Source organism: Paralichthys olivaceus, chromosome 12 (genome assembly GCF_024713975.1).
Source record: "Paralichthys olivaceus isolate ysfri-2021 chromosome 12, ASM2471397v2, whole genome shotgun sequence".
Lineage (NCBI taxonomy): Eukaryota > Metazoa > Chordata > Actinopteri > Pleuronectiformes > Paralichthyidae > Paralichthys > Paralichthys olivaceus.
This window is the reverse complement of record NC_091104.1, coordinates 21,812,933-21,835,652: the sequence shown is the minus strand read 5'-3', so window position 1 is coordinate 21,835,652 and position 22,720 is coordinate 21,812,933. Positions and strand designations below refer to the sequence as shown.

At 42.1% G+C, this 22,720-nt stretch overlaps 3 protein-coding genes and 1 long non-coding RNA gene across 11 annotated transcripts in view; 2 read left to right on the top strand and 2 right to left on the bottom strand.

The window, feature by feature from the left end:
• The first annotated feature begins 742 nt into the window (after positions 1-742).
• LOC138412263 (tubulin beta-4B chain-like) lies at positions 743-3,258 on the top strand. The gene is made up of 7 exons (XM_069535756.1): positions 743-915; positions 1,100-1,208; positions 1,525-1,635; positions 1,723-1,967; positions 2,084-2,406; positions 2,494-2,838; positions 2,971-3,258. Exons 1-7 carry the CDS (start codon positions 859-861, stop codon positions 3,116-3,118), a joined length of 1,338 nt encoding a protein of 445 aa, XP_069391857.1. The 5' UTR covers positions 743-858; the 3' UTR covers positions 3,119-3,258.
• Positions 3,259-5,544: 2,286 nt separating this feature from the next.
• On the bottom strand, positions 5,545-7,022 carry LOC138412265 (uncharacterized). Its single transcript, XR_011244736.1, has 3 exons — positions 6,886-7,022; positions 6,645-6,708; positions 5,545-5,680 (listed from the first exon to the last, which is right to left on the bottom strand). It is a non-coding gene; the product is annotated as an uncharacterized lncRNA (long non-coding RNA).
• A 1,773-nt stretch (positions 7,023-8,795) lies between these two features.
• LOC109627871 (tubulin beta-4B chain-like) lies at positions 8,796-11,854 on the top strand. Its single transcript, XM_069535758.1, has 7 exons — positions 8,796-8,956; positions 9,141-9,249; positions 9,566-9,676; positions 9,764-10,008; positions 10,125-10,447; positions 10,535-10,879; positions 11,012-11,854. Exons 1-7 carry the CDS (start codon positions 8,900-8,902, stop codon positions 11,157-11,159), a joined length of 1,338 nt encoding a protein of 445 aa, XP_069391859.1. The 5' UTR covers positions 8,796-8,899; the 3' UTR covers positions 11,160-11,854.
• Positions 11,855-12,969: 1,115 nt separating this feature from the next.
• Positions 12,970-22,720, bottom strand: part of LOC109628030 (zinc finger MYM-type protein 4) — a 22,491-nt gene continuing 12,740 nt past the window's right edge. For all 8 annotated transcript variants that reach the window (XM_069535745.1, XM_020084887.2, XM_020084885.2 and 5 more), the window contains 11 exons: positions 18,474-18,619; positions 18,272-18,389; positions 17,865-18,134; positions 17,628-17,704; positions 17,128-17,254; positions 16,489-16,640; positions 16,276-16,390; positions 15,713-15,970; positions 15,496-15,607; positions 15,332-15,400; positions 12,970-15,037 (listed from right to left, as the gene is read on the bottom strand). In XM_069535745.1, the coding sequence (XP_069391846.1) occupies positions 14,890-15,037; positions 15,332-15,400; positions 15,496-15,607; positions 15,713-15,970; positions 16,276-16,390; positions 16,489-16,640; positions 17,128-17,254; positions 17,628-17,704; positions 17,865-18,134; positions 18,272-18,389; positions 18,474-18,619 (1,592 nt within the window). In that variant the 3' untranslated portion in view covers positions 12,970-14,889. The remainder of the gene's footprint in view (positions 15,038-15,331; positions 15,401-15,495; positions 15,608-15,712; positions 15,971-16,275; positions 16,391-16,488; positions 16,641-17,127; positions 17,255-17,627; positions 17,705-17,864; positions 18,135-18,271; positions 18,390-18,473; positions 18,620-22,720) is intronic.

The window sequence follows — 22,720 nt, the reverse complement described above, 5'->3', positions numbered from 1 at the left end:
CCCCCCCCCCCCCATAGTAATAGAATGTTACCAAGAAAAATGTGATGAGACTTTATTTTGAAAATAAGTCCCCCCCCCATTGCAATAGAATGTTACCAGGAAACCTGTACAGAGCCTGTTTTTTCAAAATAAAACCGTAGAGATAGTTCACTGACCTTAAAAGGAAGCCTGACGGAGGCTGGATTTTCAAAATAAACCCCCCAGATAGTTAAGGGATGTTCCTAAGAAGCCTAAAAAAGGCTGGACTTCAAAATAAAAACCGTCCCTCTGTTGCCAACCTGGATCGTGTTGTCAAAATGCAGCTTTTATACATGTCTTTCTCTCTCAGGGTCTCTGTCCTTCCTCTCAAAGGACATGTCTCTCTGTGTGGAGCAGCGTCAAAAAGGCACCCATCCAAAATGTCTCGACAGGAGAGATTTTCTAGTTGTCCTTATTGTTCATTCTCAGTCTCTTCTTTTTCTTCTGTCATGACTTATGTCCTCCGGGATTTATGAAGATAAGTTAGATTTTTTAGTTGCTGGGTTTCAATCGTAACTTAAACTGTGCACACGCGCGTGCACGAGAGAAAGTGGACCGTTGGGAGCGTTTCTGCCTCGAACGATGTGTTTGCGATCTACTTTGTGTTACCAAGACAACTGAGCTCTCCCAGGGCGCCATCCAATCAGAACTCCACACTAAGTTTCATCGACCAATCACGTTCCCGGATTGTTTTTGATCGACAGTACCTTGCTCCAATCGCGTTGATCGCCCGCTGTCAGTTGTCAGCGCTCCTGCTTGCCGCGGTCAGTCCGTCACTTGGAGTCAGTACAACCGAGAAGAACCAGTCCGTCAGTCCGCAAGTTTTTAACTTCGACCACAATGAGGGAGATCGTGCACCTGCAGGCCGGCCAGTGTGGAAACCAGATCGGAGCCAAGGTTTGAAAACGAAAAAAGATTTTAAAGTGTAAAAGAGCGCGAATGTAAAAATCTGGACTGGCTGCTGAACTAGGTTACCTGGCGATCAAGCTAATGATAGCCCGCGTGAAGTTCGACTCGCAAGGACAGGTCATGTTAGCTAGCCGGCTAATGTAAGCCCTGACGTTTGTACTCATCTGTCCAGTTCTGGGAGGTGATAAGCGACGAACACTGCATCGACCCGTCCGGGACGTACCATGGAGACGGCGACCTTCTCCTGGAGCGAATCAACGTCTACTACAACGAGGCGACAGGTTCGCGCCACTTTTCCAACGGTTCTCCAGCCACAGTTCGATTTAGTTTGTCACTCTGTGCTTTGTTGCCTTGTCTTGTCATCCACATTTTAAAACATTAAATTACACTTAAAACCTATTAAGTTGAGACTTGAAGTTATCATGTCACGTGGATAGTGACTTTAAATCAATAGAAAGGGACAGAGTTGAAAACATACTGTGTATTAAAGTATTGACTCCAATAGTAGTGATTGAAAAAAAGGGAGCGATCTTTACTTTACCCATTGTTTGTGTAAACTATCTGTCATATTCATAATCTTGTGCCCGTCACCACCAGGTGGGAAGTATGTCCCTCGTGCAGTGCTGGTGGACTTGGAGCCAGGAACAATGGACTCTGTGAGTTCGGGTCCTTTTGGCGAGATCTTTAGACCAGACAACTTTGTCTTTGGTGAGATTTTAAATTTATCTGTAAAACTGAAAATGAAGGTTTTGACTGTACAGCTGTGATACAAGCCTGTATTTGCATGTACCACAGGCCAGAGTGGGGCAGGTAATAACTGGGCTAAAGGCCACTACACTGAAGGAGCTGAGCTGGTTGACTCTGTCCTGGATGTGGTGAGGAAGGAGGCAGAGAGCTGTGACTGCCTCCAGGGCTTCCAGCTCACACACTCCCTGGGTGGAGGCACTGGCTCTGGCATGGGCACGCTGCTCATCAGCAAAATCCGAGAGGAGTATCCGGACCGCATCATGAACACTTTCAGCGTGGTGCCTTCGCCCAAGGTACACCTCACTCATTCAAATGTTATCAGATGCTGCTCTACCTGTTTCCTCTATGCTCTAATGGTGTTCCTGCTTCCTCCCTTTGTCTCCTCTTTCCCTTCACTCCCTCTCTCCAGGTTTCAGACACCGTGGTGGAGCCCTACAATGCCACCTTGTCTGTCCACCAGCTGGTGGAGAACACAGACGAGACCTTCTGCATTGATAATGAGGCCCTGTATGACATCTGCTTCCGTACACTGAAACTCACTACACCCACCTATGGTGACCTCAACCACCTTGTCTCAGCCACCATGAGCGGGGTGACCACCTGTCTGCGCTTTCCTGGCCAGCTCAATGCTGATCTGAGGAAACTGGCTGTCAACATGGTGCCCTTCCCCAGGCTGCACTTCTTCATACCAGGCTTTGCCCCCCTGACCAGTCGGCTCAGCCAGCAGTACAGGTAGAGAGGCAGGAGTCCGTATCTGACCAGCAGTTGGTATTTTACTATATTTTGAATCTTACTTGAGAATGATCTGTCTTCTTCTAGGGCACTGACAGTTCCTGAACTCACCCAGCAGATGTTTGATGCCAAAAACATGATGGCTGCTTGCGACCCACGCCACGGGCGCTACCTTACTGTCGCCGCCATCTTTCGGGGTCGCATGTCTATGAAGGAGGTGGACGAGCAGATGTTGAACGTGCAAAACAAGAACAGCAGCTACTTCGTGGAGTGGATCCCCAACAACGTCAAGACGGCCGTCTGCGACGTCCCTCCCCGCGGCCTCAAGATGGCCTCCACTTTCATTGGCAACAGCACAGCCATTCAGGAGCTGTTCAAACGCATCTCAGAGCAGTTCACTGCTATGTTCCGCCGCAAGGCCTTCCTCCACTGGTGAGTGAAATAAGACTGATGTCAAGACAATGGGGAGAAGTTTGTGTTCTTGTGCTGGTCTGTTCTTACCCAGAATTCATACACTAACATGATGCCCATCAATAAGTATTGACTTAACGTCCATTGTTTCAGGTACACGGGCGAAGGCATGGACGAGATGGAGTTCACAGAGGCTGAGAGCAACATGAACGACTTGGTGTCCGAGTACCAGCAGTACCAGGACGCCACTGCTGAGGAAGAGGGCGAGTTTGAGGAAGAAGGCGAAGAGGAATTGGCCTAAACAACAGCCATGACCTGTTTCTTACTATGCAAGAGTTAAGGGCTGGGAACAAAGATTAAACAGTTAGCTCCACTGAAAGTTTTGAAATGATAACATTGAAATATTGTCCAGCCTTAATGGGAGTGCAAAGAAATTAGTTTATAACTGGTTTGTTCACACTCTTGCCATTTCATTCATGTTTGTGTTTCTTCCATCCTGTTCTGGATATGAATGTTTTCAACTTTAGTTTCGTCTTTGTTTAACGTGTATCACCCAAATGTCACACCCCTCTGAGTAGCGTTGGCAACCTTGAAACGTCTGGCATGAGTCAGCAAACAAGTGGAAAAAACAACTTTGGACATATTGTTGAAATTAAAATGGCTAACGTTCCCTCTCTGTTATACACAAGTCTCAGGAAGTTCCAGTACTTGTCTTATGTTAAAATCCACCATGTCCTGTAGCAGTTTGAGTTTATATATAACAGCTCAGTCCACTCATTACAGACTGACTGCTTTGTCCACTCGGTGGTGGTGTTGTGCAGTAGTGTGAGTGATCACCCTGTTTGTTCTTTATCCAGTTCCAGGTTTAGAATGTGTTTGATGAAAGAGAATGTCACATTGGTCCGTTCAGGGCATTTTTTGCTGAATGTAACATCTATTCTGCAAGCAGAATTAAATAAATTATTTTTTTGAAAGAAAAAAAACTGCTTGTGTGTTTGTGGATAACTGTTTCTACTTTTTATCCACTTGGTAAAGTTACAGAATTAACTTAAAATTACAGGCGGGTGAATTATTTATCTCTCAATCATTCAAATTTAATTGTTATTTGACTCATTTAGTCACAGGGTGAAAATAGTTAGAGGAAACTGGTCTGAGAGCCCAGATAACCCCAAGGTGTGGTCTCCATTCTTATCATAAACTATATAAAGATATGCATATGATGACAATATCACATATCTTTTTATTCAAATCACTGATGGATGCCTGTTATGTGAATTTTCCTTCCCTCACATCAGAGGATGTTATCTGACAGAACAGGCAGCAAATCTGATAATGTCCAACATCCTGATCCTGTTTCACTTCATCTATTCAATTTTATTTGTGCAAGTCCAGAAAAAGGCCTTAAAAGTCAGCAGTGAAATCTTAAAAGAACTTCTACACTTAATTAAAGTTTTCCTATTCAGTTGATTTTAGAAAGTGCACTGTTTTGAAAAGTTAAATCAACACTCATTATCACGGAAAACTGTTATTAAAGAACATGATAGTGTTGAAAAGTGTTTTAGTTTAACAGTGAATGTTTTTACAGTTTCTGCACTGTCCTGTTTTCTTTTAAAATTCAGTTTGACAGCAATAGTGGATCAACACAAACACAAAGTAAACTTCAGTACTGTTCAGGTGCTAGTAACTTGTGATTAGAGTTGTTTAAGTGTAAAGTGAGGTCAGCAGGAGTGTGGAGGGAGACTCAGACACAGTACAAAGCAACGGCTGCTCCACTTCCACACTGATCCTGAAACAACTGCGCTAAGTGAGAGCGCGGGGACAGGGCCTGTGTGTGTGAGTGTAAACTCTGCTCGCTCCCAGACTTAAAGAGAGGATATGAGAGACAGAGCAGCTAAATGCAGGCGCACTGGTGCAACACGCACTGGTGCAACACGCAGAGGCAGAATGTTCCCACCCCTGGTCTAACCTGTAACAAAAACCCAAAGTACATACATGGTCATGGTTCTTGCCATCAATGGAGGTTGGAAGAGCTCCTGCAAAAAAGGAAGACAAGCTATATCAGCACTGTAGAAATACATATCATAAATACATATACCATGACTACCATAACTAAATAATATTATATTAGTTGATTAAATTCAATATAGAAAACTTCTCACTAGAAACAACATTTAGATGAGTAATTCTTATGTTGGATGGTTGTAAGGAGCTTTGTCCGGACAAGTGTCTCAAACACAAGAGAATCGGGTAAATATGTTTCACAGACACATACCTGTTTGTAGGTGCCAATGCAAGTAGGACTACAGAAGTTGAGCTGAGATCTTTCCACTGTGAGAGTCTGACAGGAGCCTGAGCTGCTATTACAGTAAAGTCCGCAGCCTTCACAGCAGTTCATGGCTAAGTGACGCATCTTGCGCCATGTTACAAAACAAGCATCACCACAGAGCCTGTGCAGACGACCTTGATGGGTGACCTCATGCTCAATCTGCAGCAGATGACCCCAGTCAAACATAAGGACACAAGAGAGAGAAGAAGATAAGGAAGAGAATTTCTGGAAGAAAACCTGATTTTGCTTATTAAGCACACTGACCAAATCTTTTCTTACAGTAAAAGTTCCAAGCCTCTTACCCTACTGGTAACTTTGCAGACACTGCAGAAGGGTTTCTCAGGCTGTCGCTCCACTGGTTTCTCAGGCGGCTTCTCTGGCTTCTTCTCCAGTCGTTTTTAAGCCCATTTGTCAGGAGGCTTGTCATTATGTTTCTTCTTGTGTCTAAAGACAGACAGACAGAACTGGCCACAGAAGTGCATGTATGTGTTTTCATCTGCGGGAATCGTGATCATGTCCCTGGGCTGAACGATCTCCCTGCAAAGAGAGAAGCACAGGGAATAAACACAGTGGATGAAAACATACAGAGTGATGGCAGAACAGAGGGTTGGAGCAAACTAGAAAAAAGTTATATATTGTAATTTATATGACAGATGTTATTACTTAAGCCAAGGAGGTTATGTTTCTGTCTGTGTTAGTTAGTTTGTCTGTCTGTTAGCAAGATACATAAAAACTACTGGACAGATTATCATCAAGGTCACCATGGTTGAAGAAAGTGGTATAGTTCAGATAAGAACGTATTAAATGTTTGGGCAGATCTGGATCATGGGGCTTTAACATTGGGAGATGGGGCATTTTTCTGCTTCTTTTTTTCTTAAGAGAATAAATCATGGCCCTTGATTAAAAAAAATTGTTCATGTTCAGGGGACGAATATTTATGAATGTGCACAATTTGGTGCAGCTCCAGATCAGGCTCTCAGGTTCTAGTGATGTTGAGCCTCGGTAGAGATAGGTGCTATCTGAGTGCTACTCTAGTTTTTAATATGCAATCAGGCTTTAGATACACACCTGGAATTAAAACGTATCCTGAATGTCCCTCCTGGGACTACTTGTGATCAGATCTCAGGTCCCTGCTCTATATACAACTTAACGTGCATGTAATTTCAAAGTATCTGAGAGGAGGAAAAATATGTTTGATTCATAGTGAAACTGAAGGGGTTCAGAGACATCAGCTGACTAGTCTGTCCTTCATATGTGTTGCCCCAGACACATTTGTTTTCACACAGTAAAAAGAATTTGGCCTTGTGCGTCCCTCCTCCTCCTCCGTGTGGTGTGAGGAGGTGATCTCAAGACACATCAGATCAGAACTGCAGTTGTGATCAGACCACTCAGGACAGGGTCCAGGTCTGAACATGGTCAATATAACCCAAAACAATTGCTGTCATTTCAAAAGAGAGTAAAAAATGTACAGTGAAAAAAGCAAAACAACTTATCAACTCACCAGCAGGACACACAAAGGTGTTTGCTCCTCCTACAGAGTAGACAGAACTGATTCTCAGCTCTTCCTGAAATGATTAAACGTAAGAAATGTGATTTTCTTTATGTCGTTCACGGTGCCTTCCTCAGTATAAGCTGTTAGCACCTTCAGTAGTTTGTTGTTTTAATTCAATATTAAATAATACGACGCAGAGAATAGAAAACATTTAAGCTGCACACTTGTCACATCCTTTCCTCACACGTACCTCCTGATGCTCCGGCTCCTCTTTGATTTGCCTGATGGAGCTCTGAGGCAGTAAAGCAGCGTCGTAGCCCTCATCAATAGGCTCATCTTTAATATTGATAGTCGGAGACGTCGGGGGATTACTGTCCTCCACCGGAGCTGCTTCTGACCGCTGAAATATTGAAATGCCGAATGCCCACCTCTCCCTGCTGGCTGTCCTCTGTCTCCTCTCCCTCGTTCAGGGCACCACCATCTGAAAGGGAGGGAAAAAGATTTTTAGATAAAAGAACACAGTAACACCTAAATTTCAAAACTCAACCAAACGTTTTTCAACCCACAATATCTCCCAAGTAACAATGAACACCTAGGGCCTGATCTACTACTTCTTTGTGCGTGTAAAAACATGTGAAAACTCTGACATCTCTCTGTGCTGTAGTTTAGGTTGGATCAATTTATCGAGAAAAGTTTTCTGGTCTCACCTCTCCATTGACTGTCATGTTCATTTTTGAAAAAAAAGTCAGAAAGGAGAAAAACTGAAAAAAATGTCTAACTTGCTCCCACAGTCTCATTTCTGAACTCTCACCAATAAAAAGTCTCCACGTCCTGTACGTTCGGGGAAGTCTTGGGATTCTCACGGTGTTTTCATTTCTCAGATAGGACTTATACTTTTTGAGTTACCAGCATTTGTTTGGAGACTGGCGCTAGAGCACAGAATTCTCTGTTCCCCATTGGATCCAATGTAAAGTTGAAGAGAAGATTTTGGAGGGAAAATAAATGTCTCTCTCCCGGTCTCATTTCTTAACGCTAACCAATAAAAAACACATATGTGTACGTCGGCCAAAGTCTTGGGATTCTCACGATGTGTTTATTTCTCAGATAGGACTTATACTTTTTGAGTTAGAAGCATTTGTTTGAGGGGTGCTCTGCAGCTTCACGTCTCTCTAAGAACAGGGGGAGACAGGTGTTCCTAATCAAATCAGTGAGTATCCATAGCAACCCCATAGACACACAGAGGAAGAAGCTCCTCTTTAAATGTACTGATTTCAAAGTAAGCTAAGTTTATTTTGAAAATAAGTCCCCCCCCCATTGTAATAGAATGTTACCAAGAAACATGTGATGAGCCTTTATTTTGAAAATAAGCCCGCCCCCCCCCCTTGTAACAGAATGTTACCAAGAAACATGTAATGAGCCTTTATTTTGAAAATAAGTCCCCCCCCCCATTGTAATAGAATGTTACCAAGAAACATGTGATGAGCCTTTATTTTGAAAATAAGCCCCCCCCCATAGTCATAGGATGTTACCAGGAAACCTGTACAGAGCCTGTTTTTTCAAAATAAAACCCTAGAGATAGTTCACTGACCTTAAAAGAAAACCGGAAGGAGGCGGGATTTTCAAAATAAACCCCCCAAATAGTGATAAGACCTTACAACATGGTTTTTCTCTCTCTCTGAAATGTGTACAGTCCCTCTGTTGCCAACCTGGATCGTGTTGTCAAAATGCAGCTTTTATACATGTCTTTCTCTCTCAGGGTCTCTGTCCTTCCTCTCAAAGGACATCCAAAAGGCACCCATCCAAAATGTCTCGACAGGAGAGATTTTCTAGTTGTCCTTATTGTTCATTCTCAGTCTCTTCTTTTTCTTCTGTCATGACTTATGTCCTCCGGGATTTATGAAGATAAGTTAGATTTTTTAGTTGCTGGGTTTCAATCGTAACTTAAACTGTGCACACGCGCGTGCACGAGAGAAAGTGGACCGTTGGGAGCGTTTCTGCCTCGAACGATGTGTTTGCGATCTACTTTGTGTTACCAAGACAACTGAGCTCTCCCAGGGCGCCATCCAATCAGAACTCCACACTAAGTTTCATCGACCAATCACGTTCCCGGATTGTTTTTGATCGACAGTACCTTGCTCCAATCGCGTTGATCGCCCGCTGTCAGTTGTCAGCGCTCCTGCTTGCCGCGGTCAGTCCGTCACTTGGAGTCAGTACAACCGAGAAGAACCAGTCCGTCAGTCCGCAAGTTTTTAACTTCGACCACAATGAGGGAGATCGTGCACCTGCAGGCCGGCCAGTGTGGAAACCAGATCGGAGCCAAGGTTTGAAAACGAAAAAAGATTTTAAAGTGTAAAAGAGCGCGAATGTAAAAATCTGGACTGGCTGCTGAACTAGGTTACCTGGCGATCAAGCTAATGATAGCCCGCGTGAAGTTCGACTCGCAAGGACAGGTCATGTTAGCTAGCCGGCTAATTTAACCCTTGACGTTTGTTCTCATCTGTCCAGTTCTGGGAAGTGATAAGCGACGAACACTGCATCGACCCGTCCGGGACGTACCATGGAGACGGCGACCTTCTCCTGGAGCGAATCAACGTCTACTACAACGAGGCGACAGGTTCGCGCCACTTTTCCAACGGTTCTCCAGCCACAGTTCGATTTAGTTTGTCACTCTGTGCTTTGCTGCCTTGTCTTGTCATCCACATTTTAAAACATTAAATTATACTTAAATCCTATTAAGTTGAGACTTGAAGTTATCATTTCACGTGGATAGTGACTTTAAATCAATAGAAAGGGACAGAGTTGAAAACATACTGTGTATTAAAGTATTGACTCCAATAGTAGTGATTGAAAAAAAGGGAGCGATCTTTACTTTACCCATTGTTTGTGTAAACTATCTGTCATATTCATAATCTTGTGCCCGTCACCACCAGGTGGGAAGTATGTCCCTCGTGCAGTGCTGGTGGACTTGGAGCCAGGAACGATGGACTCTGTGAGGTCGGGTCCTTTTGGCGAGATCTTTAGACCAGACAACTTTGTCTGTGGTGAGATTTTAAATTTATCTGTAAAACTGAAAATGAAGGTTTTGACTGTACAGCTGTGATACAAGCCTGTATTTGCATGTACCACAGGCCAGAGTGGGGCAGGTAATAACTGGGCTAAAGGCCACTACACTGAAGGAGCTGAGCTGGTTGACTCTGTCCTGGATGTGGTGAGGAAGGAGGCAGAGAGCTGTGACTGCCTCCAGGGCTTCCAGCTCACACACTCCCTGGGTGGAGGCACTGGCTCTGGCATGGGCACGCTGCTCATCAGCAAAATCCGAGAGGAGTATCCGGACCGCATCATGAACACTTTCAGCGTGGTGCCTTCGCCCAAGGTACACCTCACTCATTCAAATGTTATCAGATGCTGCTCTACCTGTTTCCTCTATGCTCTAATGGTGTTCCTGCTTCCTCCCTTTGTCTCCTCTTTCCCTTCACTCCCTCTCTCCAGGTTTCAGACACCGTGGTGGAGCCCTACAATGCCACCTTGTCTGTCCACCAGCTGGTGGAGAACACAGACGAGACCTTCTGCATTGATAATGAGGCCCTGTATGACATCTGCTTCCGTACACTGAAACTCACTACACCCACCTATGGTGACCTCAACCACCTTGTCTCAGCCACCATGAGCGGGGTGACCACCTGTCTGCGCTTTCCTGGCCAGCTCAATGCTGATCTGAGGAAACTGGCTGTCAACATGGTGCCCTTCCCCAGGCTGCACTTCTTCATACCAGGCTTTGCCCCCCTGACCAGTCGGGGCAGCCAGCAGTACAGGTAGAGAGGCAGGAGTCCGTATCTGACCAGCAGTTGGTATTTTACTATATTTTGAATCTTACTTGAGAATGATCTGTCTTCTTCTAGGGCACTGACAGTTCCTGAACTCACCCAGCAGATGTTTGATGCCAAAAACATGATGGCTGCTTGCGACCCACGCCACGGGCGCTACCTTACTGTCGCCGCCATCTTTCGGGGTCGCATGTCTATGAAGGAGGTGGACGAGCAGATGTTGAACGTGCAAAACAAGAACAGCAGCTACTTCGTGGAGTGGATCCCCAACAACGTCAAGACGGCCGTCTGCGACGTCCCTCCCCGCGGCCTCAAGATGGCCTCCACTTTCATTGGCAACAGCACAGCCATTCAGGAACTGTTCAAACGCATCTCAGAGCAGTTCACTGCTATGTTCCGCCGCAAGGCCTTCCTCCACTGGTGAGTGAAATAAGACTGATGTCAAGACAATGGGGAGAAGTTTGTGTTCTTGTGCTGGTCTGTTCTTACCCAGAATTCATACACTAACATGATGCCCATCAATAAGTATTGACTTAACGTCCATTGTTTCAGGTACACGGGCGAAGGCATGGACGAGATGGAGTTCACAGAGGCTGAGAGCAACATGAACGACTTGGTGTCCGAGTACCAGCAGTACCAGGACGCCACTGCTGAGGAAGAGGGCGAGTTTGAGGAAGAAGGCGAAGAGGAATTGGCCTAAACAACAGCCATGACCTGTTATTTACTATGCAAGAGTTAAGGGCTGGGAGACAAAGATTAAACAGTTAGCTCCACTGAAAGTTTTGAAATGATAACATTGAAATATTGTCCAGCCTTAATGGGAGTGCAAAGAAATTAGTTTATAACTGGTTTTGGTTTATAAATGTTCATACTCTTGCCGTTTCATTCATGTTTGTGTTTCTTCCATCCTGTTCTGGATATGAATGTTTTCAACTTTAGTTTCGTCTTTGTTTAACGTGTATCACCCAAATGTCACACCCCTCTGAGTAGCGTTGGCAACCTTGAAACGTCTGGCATGAGTCAGCAAACAAGTGGAAAAAACAACTTTGGACATATTGTTGAAATTAAAATGGCTAACGTTCCCTCTCTCTTATACACAAGTCTCAGGAAGTTCCAGTACTTGTCTTATGTTAAAATCCACCATGTCCTGTAGCAGTTTGAGTTTATATATAACAGCTCAGTCCACTCATTACAGACTGACTGCTTTGTCCACTCGGTGGTGGTGTTGTGCAGTAGTGTGGGTGATCACCCTGTTTGTTCTTTATCCAGTTCCAGGTTTAGAATGTGTTTGATGAAAGAGAATGTCACATTGGTCCGTTCAGGGCATTTTTTGCTGAATGAAACATCTATTCTGCAAGCAGAATTAAATAAATTATTTTTTTGAAAGAAAAAAAACTGCTTGTGTGTTTGTGGATAACTGTTTCTACTTTTTATCCACTTGGTAAAGTTACAGAATTAACTTAAAATTACAGGCGGGTGAATTATTTATCTCTCAATCATTCAAATTTAATTGTTATTTGACTCATTTAGTCACAGGGTGAAAATAGTTAGAGGAAACTGGTCTGAGAGCCCAGATAACCCCAAGGTGTGGTCTCCATTCTTATCATATAAAGATATGCATATGATGACAATATCACATATCTTTTTATTCAAATCACTGATGGAGGCCTGTTATGTGAATTTTCGCTCCCTCACATCAGAGGATGTTATCTGACAGAACAGGCAGCAAATCTGATAATGTCCAACATCCTGATCCTGTTTCACTTCTAAAAGTCAGCAGTGAAATCTTAAAAGAACTTCTACACTTAAATTAAAGTTTTCCTATTCAGCTGATTTTAGAAAGTGCACTGTTTTGAAAAGTTAAATCAACACTCATTATCACAGAAAACTGTTATTAAAGAACATGATAATGTTGAAAAGTGTTTTAGTTTAACTGAATGTTTTTACAGTTTCTGCACTGTGCTGTTTTCTTTTAAAGTTCTGTTTGACAGCTATAGTGGGTAAGAAGACAGACAAGGGTTAGATTTTATTGCCATTGTGGCCACTTACCGACCACTGCTGTAAGTTTATCTGAGGACGTAGAAGACACGTCCAACTCGGTCCACAGACCGAAGGCAGACTGCCCCGCCCCCACTGACTGCTACAGAGCGCTGGTCACCTGTTTATTAAACTTTTATCAATATTAAACGCATCATGTATCTACATTGCAAATTTGACACTGCACTTCCCTTGACCTGACAATATACAAGGTTCGCAAGATATACATCCCACATATTCCACATACAGACCAAAGACAGAAGTATGTGGGATTAGCAGGTAGTATATTATAATTAGTAGTGTTTAGCTCCTAAAATATCTATTTACAATCTATATGGACTCTGGCTACAGGTATGATCCTCTGCAACCACTTGAAGCCATTGGCTTTATATTAGTTCCACAATCAATGAGAAAAGACAATTGAAAATGAGCCATGACCACATCAATCTAAAACAAACACACACACACACAAATTCAAACTTCACACATTTTATAAATCAATGTTCCAAAAATGCACAAAGTTCAATGACCCTTTCAATATCACATTTCACTTCCCCCATGCCTTCAACAGAAATCCTCCACCTTGCAACTGAGTAAAAGAAGGAATAAGATGAAATGTAATACTTAATGGAGACTCAGCCTTTTGTGCATGACAATAAAACGACCCACTGTCTTCCTGAACAATCTACTGAGAGCGTTTCAGAGAGCAGCAGCGACAGTGTGTATGTTGTGTCTGAATCCAGCCGATGGCCCACCATCAGTCAGAACTGTTAGCTTGGAGCCCTGGAGTGAGGTGTAGTGCTGTTATCTCCTTTACACTGTAACAGGGATTATATATCAAATATGAACATGAGGCAAAACTAAAGGCACATTGGCCTCCATGACAAAACATACAAAAACAACAAAGGAGTATTTATCATCACAAAAAAAGAACAAATGGTTATTTTGGGGGGAAATCGTACATTTTTCTTGAGATTTAATGATTTTTAATCCAATATACAATCCACAAATCTATGAAATGGCAAAGAATAAATGTGCATTTAACTTACACAAGGTTATGTGTATGAAGTGAGAACTGTGTCAACCAATTCAGACTATACCGATTTCTCTTAGGTTTACAGGGTTGATTAAAAACAACTGATAGGCACGTTGTCATAATGCTTTCTTGACATTATATATATAGTCAATGAGAATCATACTACACCATAAATCATACAGACCAAGTTATATTACGGGAAACCTCAGGCTTTTGGGTTAAGAAAGGAGTTTGCAATTGCGTTAAGTTGTGTGCTGTTTTTTTCAAATCCCAGGATTTAAGAACAGACACAAATTGGAAAAAAGCCAAACAAAGAGAGAGAGGAAACGATGGCACTGTTAGGAAGACAGAGACATAAAGGGAATGAAAGAAGACGTACATACACCACTGCTGGAGGGAATAAGTCGATCTGAGGAAACCCTGGAGGAAAAAAAGGGGGACAAACTCATATCAACATTGAAAGTGAAAGACAGGAGACGAGAAATAAGGCCACAAAGGATGAAGAATATAAAAGAGGAACAAAATAAAAAGTGATAACTTGTTAAAAATGAAAGAACAAAAATTGAGAGGCACTGTGAGTGTCATTACAAAAAGGGTTACACTGGTATATATATTGATTTAACAACATATTACATTTGGGCTTTTATTCAAATGCCAGATGTCCTCCACCTCTAATGAGATGAATATGATGCAGATTTAGTTACATATTGAATCTTTAATTTGTCAGAATCTCTGTCGGATGTGCTTCACCTAAACCAGTGACGTGAAGTTGTGTGTAGCTACACACGACTGAAAAATCCAACCTGCTCAACATGTCTTTCTTTTAGGCTTTGATTTTTTTTTCTTCACATCAATCCTCAAAATTGTAGTTCCAGCCTAAAAAGCTCTGGTCACAACTTGAACCAGTACAGAGGGACCATGACGACAGTAAAAGAGCCCTCTCCTTGTTTACAGCAGCTCTGACTCTTTTCACTGGTCTGATGATAACCGGAACATCTGACAGGTTTGGCCTTGACCATTACAGGTAGTAAATGAATTCCCACCACATGTGATGAGTGCTGCAATAACAATGGACTCATTAACTTTCCATTTTCCATGTTCAACAGTATCACTGACGACATCAGTGTGTAAGCTCATGTATATGAGGAGGAGATGGCCACTGAGGTAACTAAATACACTTATCTCAGTTCTTAAAAATTCTCTTTATGAAAGAGTCTCTTTTTTATCATATCTCTGTCTGTTCTTTCTTTCAAAGCTGGAGGGTCCGTTCATGAACCCCACCGTTTGACAGACCTGTCAGCCTCAGTCTGAAATGACCGATGGGTGTAAGCTCATGTGGAGGCAGGCAGGTTTAATCTCACTGGAAGCTGCTGTCAGCAGTGGGGGCGGAGGGCTGATGCTGGGCTGCTCCCTGCGCCTGGTTCACCTCCCTGACGGCCAAGATGCGTGTGAGCATGCTCTGTAGAGTGGCTCCCTCTAACGGCTGACAAGTGTACCAGTGCGAACTGTTGAGGTCAGTAAAGGGAGAAGAGAAAGTGAACATTAACTGTTTACATTTCTATAGTTTTATTATCAGTATGTCATGTTCATCTTCTGCAAAGGTTTATGTGGTGAGGAGGCACAATGATTGATACAAGTATAAATCTTTCACCTTCCACCTAATGAACAAATGTGAGACAAATACAAACATGTTCTCATGTTGTCAATGTCTCTCACTTGTTTTTCAAAGATTTTTAAATAAAGTCCAGTTACACCCTTTAAAGAAAAATCACACATCACTTGGTTTCTTTGACTCTGACCTGTGTGTGTGGACAATCTGTTCAGGCTGGAGGTAAAACACATCGGATCTCTTCTTCACTGACTCTGGGCTGTTCATGAGCAAGAGGACAGAGAACATGTTCATTTTTCTTAACCGGGGAGTAAACCAGGGAGTGTGAGTTATCTGCAGTAATCTGTGTCTCACCATCTAGAGAGGTAGAACTCGTAGAGTCTGACAGGACAGTGGAGAGGGTTGGTGAAATTTCCCAGCATTTCCACGCTTCCCTCATTCTCTGTCTGCCTTCTTCTGTGGCGCTCTAGAAACAACAGGACAAACCAAAACTCAGCGAGTCAGTATTTGAAATAATAATGACTGTTATATTCAGAAACAGGGTGGAGACGTTTCATTGTACACAGGCTACCTGTGTCTTCCCGGCTGGGCGTGGCAGAGCCGCTCCTCTGGAACTGGAGGTAGTGGACTTTTCCGGTTCGGCTGCAGGGTTTGGAGCGTCGAGTGAAGTTGACAAAGGACAGACTTTGGTGCTGAGCCAGAGTAGTTAAGTGGAAGGTTTTGGTGCAGAAGAAGAGCAGCGTGTTGAGCAGCACTATGGGTGAGTAAGCACCCAGCTGCTTACACTCCCACAGGTAGGACTCTTCAACACGGGAGGAAACAACACCACCTGTAGGAGGAAAGAGGAAGCAGGGGAAACGCTGAGGAAAATATCTGGCTCTTCAGCTTCTGACTTCCCCCACGCCTATTATATAACATGTATTCAATCAACCCACTGTCTATTTATTGATTAATGAACCTTTAAAGATGCACATGGTCTGAAACAAGTGCAGGAATTCAACCTCTACTTCTGAAAATGTGTGTACATAGGGGTAATTGCGATTGGTAAATATATTGAATTGCTATTTAAGAGAAAAAAGCCAACCACAAATAGTGTCGATAATAATTGGGTGTGACTCTGTATCATGATCATACCACTAGGTAGTAGTTTAGGCTTCCAGAATTGCAGCATCCCGGTGATCTCAGTGGCAAAATGACTGTAGAGCTCGTCAGTGAAGATGTTCTCTATGCGGCCCTTCATGAACAGATACTGTTCAGAGAGGAGGCAAAACATAAAGAGTCAAAAAGTGAGAAACACAGTGAAAGAATCTCGTTAGAAACCGGTGACACGTTTGTGTGTGTGTTGACCTGCTGTATCCCCAAACAGAGGTAGAAGATGCTGTCTGGGCTGTAGGTCTCTCCATTGGGCCGTTTCACTTCTCTGATGAAGCGAGACAGAGCAAAGCTCAGCTCAGCAGAGTCACATTGAAGGATGTCTTCTTTAATGTCCACTAGCGGGGCTACAGGTGGAGAGAACGTAAACATTCATTCAATTGTTTCCTGTTTGGCATTTAAGTAAAAGCACAATGTAAATTTTGTTGCCAAAATAGTACTTTTATTTTTAAAAGTTGTGAACTTGAACTTCTGAATATTGATTCAATTGATTAACAGACCTCTGTAGCCAACATGTATGCAAAACAAATACATTCGTACATATATATTATATATATATATATATATATATATATATATATATATATATATATATATAAAAGACATTCAGTTCATATTAAATACGAAAGTTATATCAAGTTTATGAAACCTTCAGAGCAGATAAACCAGGTAGAATGATCACAAAGTTTTCTAATTTAACTGTTTATAAAAATCTCTGCACACAAACAATAAAAAGTGACAGTATAATGTAGAACTGTTTGAGGAGGACTCACTAATGACAATAAAGAGATAAAGAACACAGAAACTAAAACAGTAAAGAGAACTGAGTCTTACACTGTTGTGGCTGTTTGTTGCGCTGCTGGACCCAGCACTTCCAGGCTTTAACCCCATACAGGTGGTTCAGTTTGGAGGCGGCAGGAGGTTCCAATACACTGCGGTCCAAAACAGTCCGTCTTCGTCCCTAGATAAACAAAACTATGCAATGAAAGCTGGACAGAAAACAGTTGAAATGACTGAAGGGTTGACGGTGAATAATGAACTTTTTTGGGGGGAAACATTGAGTGTATTTGTAAAACTTTTGGTCATCTTAATACACATAAAGACTGTCATAACATCTGAAGACCAGCTGATATGATTTGTTAAAGAGGTTCCTGCCAGCAGTCTCCAGTTCCTATAGCACTTAAATGCAGCAGATCACAAAAAAAGGTGTCCACTAGAGAATCACAGAGCAGCCAGCAAGAGAAGTTCTGCCTAAAAATCAGGGTCAATATCAAATGCTTATTAAATGAATCAGACATTACCCAGACACTGTTGAATTATGTGGAGAGACATACCCGTTTCCTGCCAGAGAAACCTTCTCTGGGTCTCTTCACTCCTCGCTGTGGAGCAGTCGACTTCTGACCAACTGACACTGCAGAAACACAAACACAACACCTGAGTGACAGGGGCTGAGAATGTTTCTCCCTTTTAAAAGTTGAAATATTTCTTAGGTGCTGTTATTTCCAACTACATTTATTAAAGCTTTCAAGTTAGCAACTACGTTTGGGGAATCATTTAACAAGGTATCTCACCAGAAGGGAAGTCCGTCTCCAAGTCCATCATTGGAGAGGAGGGAGGTTGATGCTCGGCACTGGTGGTCGGTGACTCATTGGTGGTCGGTGGCTCACTTGTTGTCGTGCTCTCTGGCTGGACTTCAACCTGGGGTTCACTAGACCCTGTACTCCTTTCGGAACTTACAGTCAAAGGCAGATCGGCTTGAACGGCTTTTGGAGTGTCCTCATTTTCACGGATTGTGGGATCGACCACTTGTGACTCCACGTCTGCACTGGAACTCCTCTGGTCTGGTCAGATACACAGAGATAAAACACACACAAGGTGAACCTGAGGTGTTTTTGACGTTTTCCTCCGAGCTCTGTCAATTTGACAAAAACATCTAAAACACCATCGAACTCAAATATGTAAAAAAAAAAACAAACACCTGCAGTGGAAACTGGCTGATCACCGTGTTTTTCCTTCTTCAAATCCAAAGGATCTGATTGGACAGCTGCATCTTTCATCTCCTTGTTCTGTGGTGGTACCACCATGGGTACTGGCACCTGGAAGCAAGACTCTGCATTTCATTTGCTGCGGTAAAGATTCAATATGAGGTCAATGTAATGTAAAGGGTTAGGGTTACATACAGGCATGGGCATTGCCATCGGTACAGGTGTGTACTGGGAGTACATATTCATAGGCACTGGAATGAAGACCGGAACTGGGACTGGTACCATTATCACCTTCACCTTCTCCTCTCTGGCTGAGGTGCTCACTGAGGGAGAGGACTGAGCTGGAGGGGGGAGGACAGGAGAAGATCATCATGAGTTATTTAGGCTTTGATTGAAGCCATCATTTTTAAAAATACAAAAAAGTTGACTTTCAAGCTGAGAACAAGGGTGCTACTTTTAATTCTTATTAAGAAAATGCATTCAATTGTTTCTAGTTCCTGCTAAATATTTTATCTTTTGTATTTGTTTTAAATATCTGCATATTATACTTATAACTGCTATGCTGTAAAAGTTATGATACAAATCAAAACAATTACCAGATATTTGTCAAATAAATGCTACCTTACCGATCCAATGGTGATGTTAATGTTTTTCACAAAATGATAATAAAACGTTATGATATTTCTACTAACTACTGATGTATGAAACGTGTTGATTTGTTGAGGTTTTATTAAGGAAACAAACCTCAACATCATCATCCACCAGACTTCTGACGTTGATTGAGAAGAAACTTTATCAACCAGCTCTAGTTGTATTTATGCACATATTCATAAAGGAAGTAGCTGTGCACCCGTAATCATCAGTACTCAACTTTATTTTCATGTTTCTTTTACATTACAACAATTTCTTTGCGTCACCAGTATCAAACTGATGTCAGCATCTGCTGCTGAATATCTAAGCGTCCAGTGGATAAAATCAAATCCTCACAGACATGGATAGGTCAATTTAAATGTATATTTTTTGAATAAGATGCTGTTGTTACCAAGGCGCAGGCAAAGAAATTAAAGTTTATTCCCCAGGTTTTGTTGATGAACTGCTTCAATGTTTCAGAACGAGTTGCTTCTCCATCACTAGTCTCACCGTTCTGCCTGATCATGGACAGTTTTGAGAAATGCAACACAGCAGAGACTCATGAATGCTTGATGTGTGGGTGCATGTGAGTGTTTTGCATCGGAAATTATTCCTTTTACTTACAGAGTATATCTTACAGTCATTACCATCTACTGAGTCTATTCTCACTGTATGTGGTAACACATCACTGTGCACATTTATCATCAATATGATGGAGACCATTTGTAAGTAAAATGTGATAAATTAAGTAAAACGTGAGAAATAATTTGTCCCATATATATTTTTTTCTCAAATTTAATTTATTTACATCTTTTTTTGCACAACAGCCTTTTTCAGGTGCAGACAACATAATACACAAACAATAGCAATAACGATCTGGCCCATGTCACTTTAACCATATCTGAGAAAAGAAAAGAAGAAACATGCACTTGTGGTAAAGAAAAATACAACAGAGAGTAGGTTGATAAAAAAGGAAAGGTCATATGTAAACATGAAATTTGTGATACAGCTCATGTTCAACTATGACGGCAGACGGATAAACAGAGGTCAGTCTTGGTTCATTGAGGTGCAGCATGGAATTTAACCTTCAATTTTCACACTCAACATTTACATTAAACTTGAAGTGCAACAGGACATGTCAGTTGACTAAACATCAAAATGAAAGCTGTTCTCTGCGGTCACAAAAAACATTCAGATTTTAGTGAGACACGAGGCCACGAATTTTGATCCTAAACCAGATTCATGTAAAGTTTATTAAACCACACACAACTGCACATCTTTCTCCTTATTCATCAAGTCATTATGGCAGCAATACTGAATGACAGCTTGGACTTCCATCACAAAAGAAACAGGCCATTAGTGCAACAACTGTACAGATGTTATTCCTCGAGACATCATTTATGAGATTGGTTCCAAATTACTTTTCTACATTTTGCCATGTCAGCTTGATACAATCAATTAAACTGAGCAATGTTAATAATCTAACATTGCCATAAATATGAATTTTGTTCTGCTGTTTAGTTTCTTTTGCCATGGAACTTCCATCAAATACCACTGTATTGGCACAACAATATTACCCTGGAGGAGTAGTAGTACTAATACTAATAATAATGATAATAATAATAATATTGCTTTGCCTCACCTTGTTAGAGCTGCTATGACTCTGGTCCTTAACTTATGCAGCCACATTTATCTCAGCAGCAGCAGCATAGTTGCTGATGGATTCCAGACTTTATGACTACATGACAGGAGATGTTATGTAGTGAAACACCTGAACACAGTGGGCAGGAGATATTTCAAACACATTTTTGACACATTTAATCAATGAGGTAAAACCTGTTTTTCCTTACATATTACAGTATGCTCTGTAGGTCACTGAAACACCTGAGTAAGTACAGCATTTCAGTCTACTCAGTGAAGCCTCCAGTTAATTACTTATACACCACTTGCAATATCCCCCACACAATATGAACACCCTGCATTTCGTCTGCAAAATGAATCAGAAATACTGCTATGATTTGTTTGTTAAAAAACATAGAAACACTTATTTTAGTGCAAAATGTCACTGCACTACCAGTTTGCAAATGTAAATTCATGTAACAGATGTATTCTGCCTTTGCTGTCAGTTAATTTGGGGTTGAACTTAAACAATCTTAAAAAAGAAAGTCGAGGTAACAAATGTAGTGAAGGTCTGAACATGATCAATCAACCCTGTAGCTTGTTAATCTTTGTCCACTGGAAGAGTAGAAGGTGACCTCTTGTGTCTCCAAGTCAGGAGGCTGTGGAGAGAAAAACTCGGGTGACACTCGACCCTCTTAAGAAATCAGTTAAATTTACTTTAAAAAAACACATAGTAGGTAATGGTTATTGTAATATAAACATAGTTGTAGTTATCACAATTCAAACAACTGCTTTCAGACATGCACTGAACTCCGGAGGGGCTGTATGTGAGAACACAAATGTCTGAATGAGAGCATCTGGACTTTCTGTTGAGTTTCTCCGGGCCATGATTGGATGTGAGAACACAGTGATAAGGGCAGACGCCGGTGGCAACGTGCTATAGACTTGTGATGTCCATAGCAACATTAATTTCTGTGTTGTTGTGAATGTGTCTGAGCGGAGAATCTCCTGCTGTGTTTTTCATGTGTGAAAGGTAAATTCTGGAGAAAGTCCAGACATTGTCCGTGTCTCATGTCTGAGAACAGCTAGTGATTAAATTCAAAACACTACATTTTAGAGCATAATTGATGTTTGATGTTTTTATCAGAAGACTCACCTTGTGTTTCCAGTTCAGGGGCTGTTTTGTAGATCAGTCTGGTGTGGTAGAGTTCAAAACAGGGCACAGGGCAAAGGCTGGGCTCTCCTGAGCATGTCTTACAATAGTATGATGTTTGCCTTCCCACTGTCCCACTCTTCTGCTCACATTCCTTCACCTCAGATTTCTCCTCTTTTCTCTCCCCATCCTTCTCATCATGCACCTCTTCTTCAGTTCTCATCTCTGGCTTCTCCAACTTTGGCTTTTTCCTCTGCTCCTCTTCTTCCTCCACCCTCTTCCTCTTGGGTCGTGTGCAGACCTTGCAGTCAGAGACACTCTCTCGCATGTCCAGGAAATGTCGTCCGGTTAGGCGTGCCGGCACGCCATTACATGGTTGAGTATCTCCCTGAGGTTTAGGTGACGGTGCTGGAGATGTGGATGCGTCAGTGGATGGTTGCAAGGAGCTATCTAGCAGAGCTGGTGCAATTATTGAAACAGCTAATTGTGAACAACCCAAAAACTGAACCAAACAAAATAACATTGATGAATAGAATTGCATGGGATATTTTCTAATCTTTATCCAAGAGTGGTCTTTCAGTTCAAGAGCAGGACTTATATATTCCACATTCAGATTTTGTAATCCTCTCACTCAAAACTTATGGGAACACATCTATAAAAACAAAACTCAAAAATGTAGAAGACAGACAAAGACTTAAGGAGAGAATCAGCGTAAGCACGAGGAGAGGAGCTGAAGTTGGAGCGCAAGTAGGGTATATTTGAGTGAGCTCTTTATATAATGTAAACATGAAATCAATGTCCTGCTCTCAAGTTGAAAGACCACGCTCTGGAATAAAGATGTGAAAAAACCTCCATAAAAATGTTGCTGCATTGGGTTGTCACAAACAACAGCCCACACATAAATCCTAAGAATATGTCTTTCATATTCTCTTCATGCCTTTAACAAGCACTTTGTGTTGTGTTGTTGTTGTTGAAAGGTACTACACAAAATAAACCAGCCTTGCCTTATAACAAGACACACCTTCCTCTGCCTGGAGGA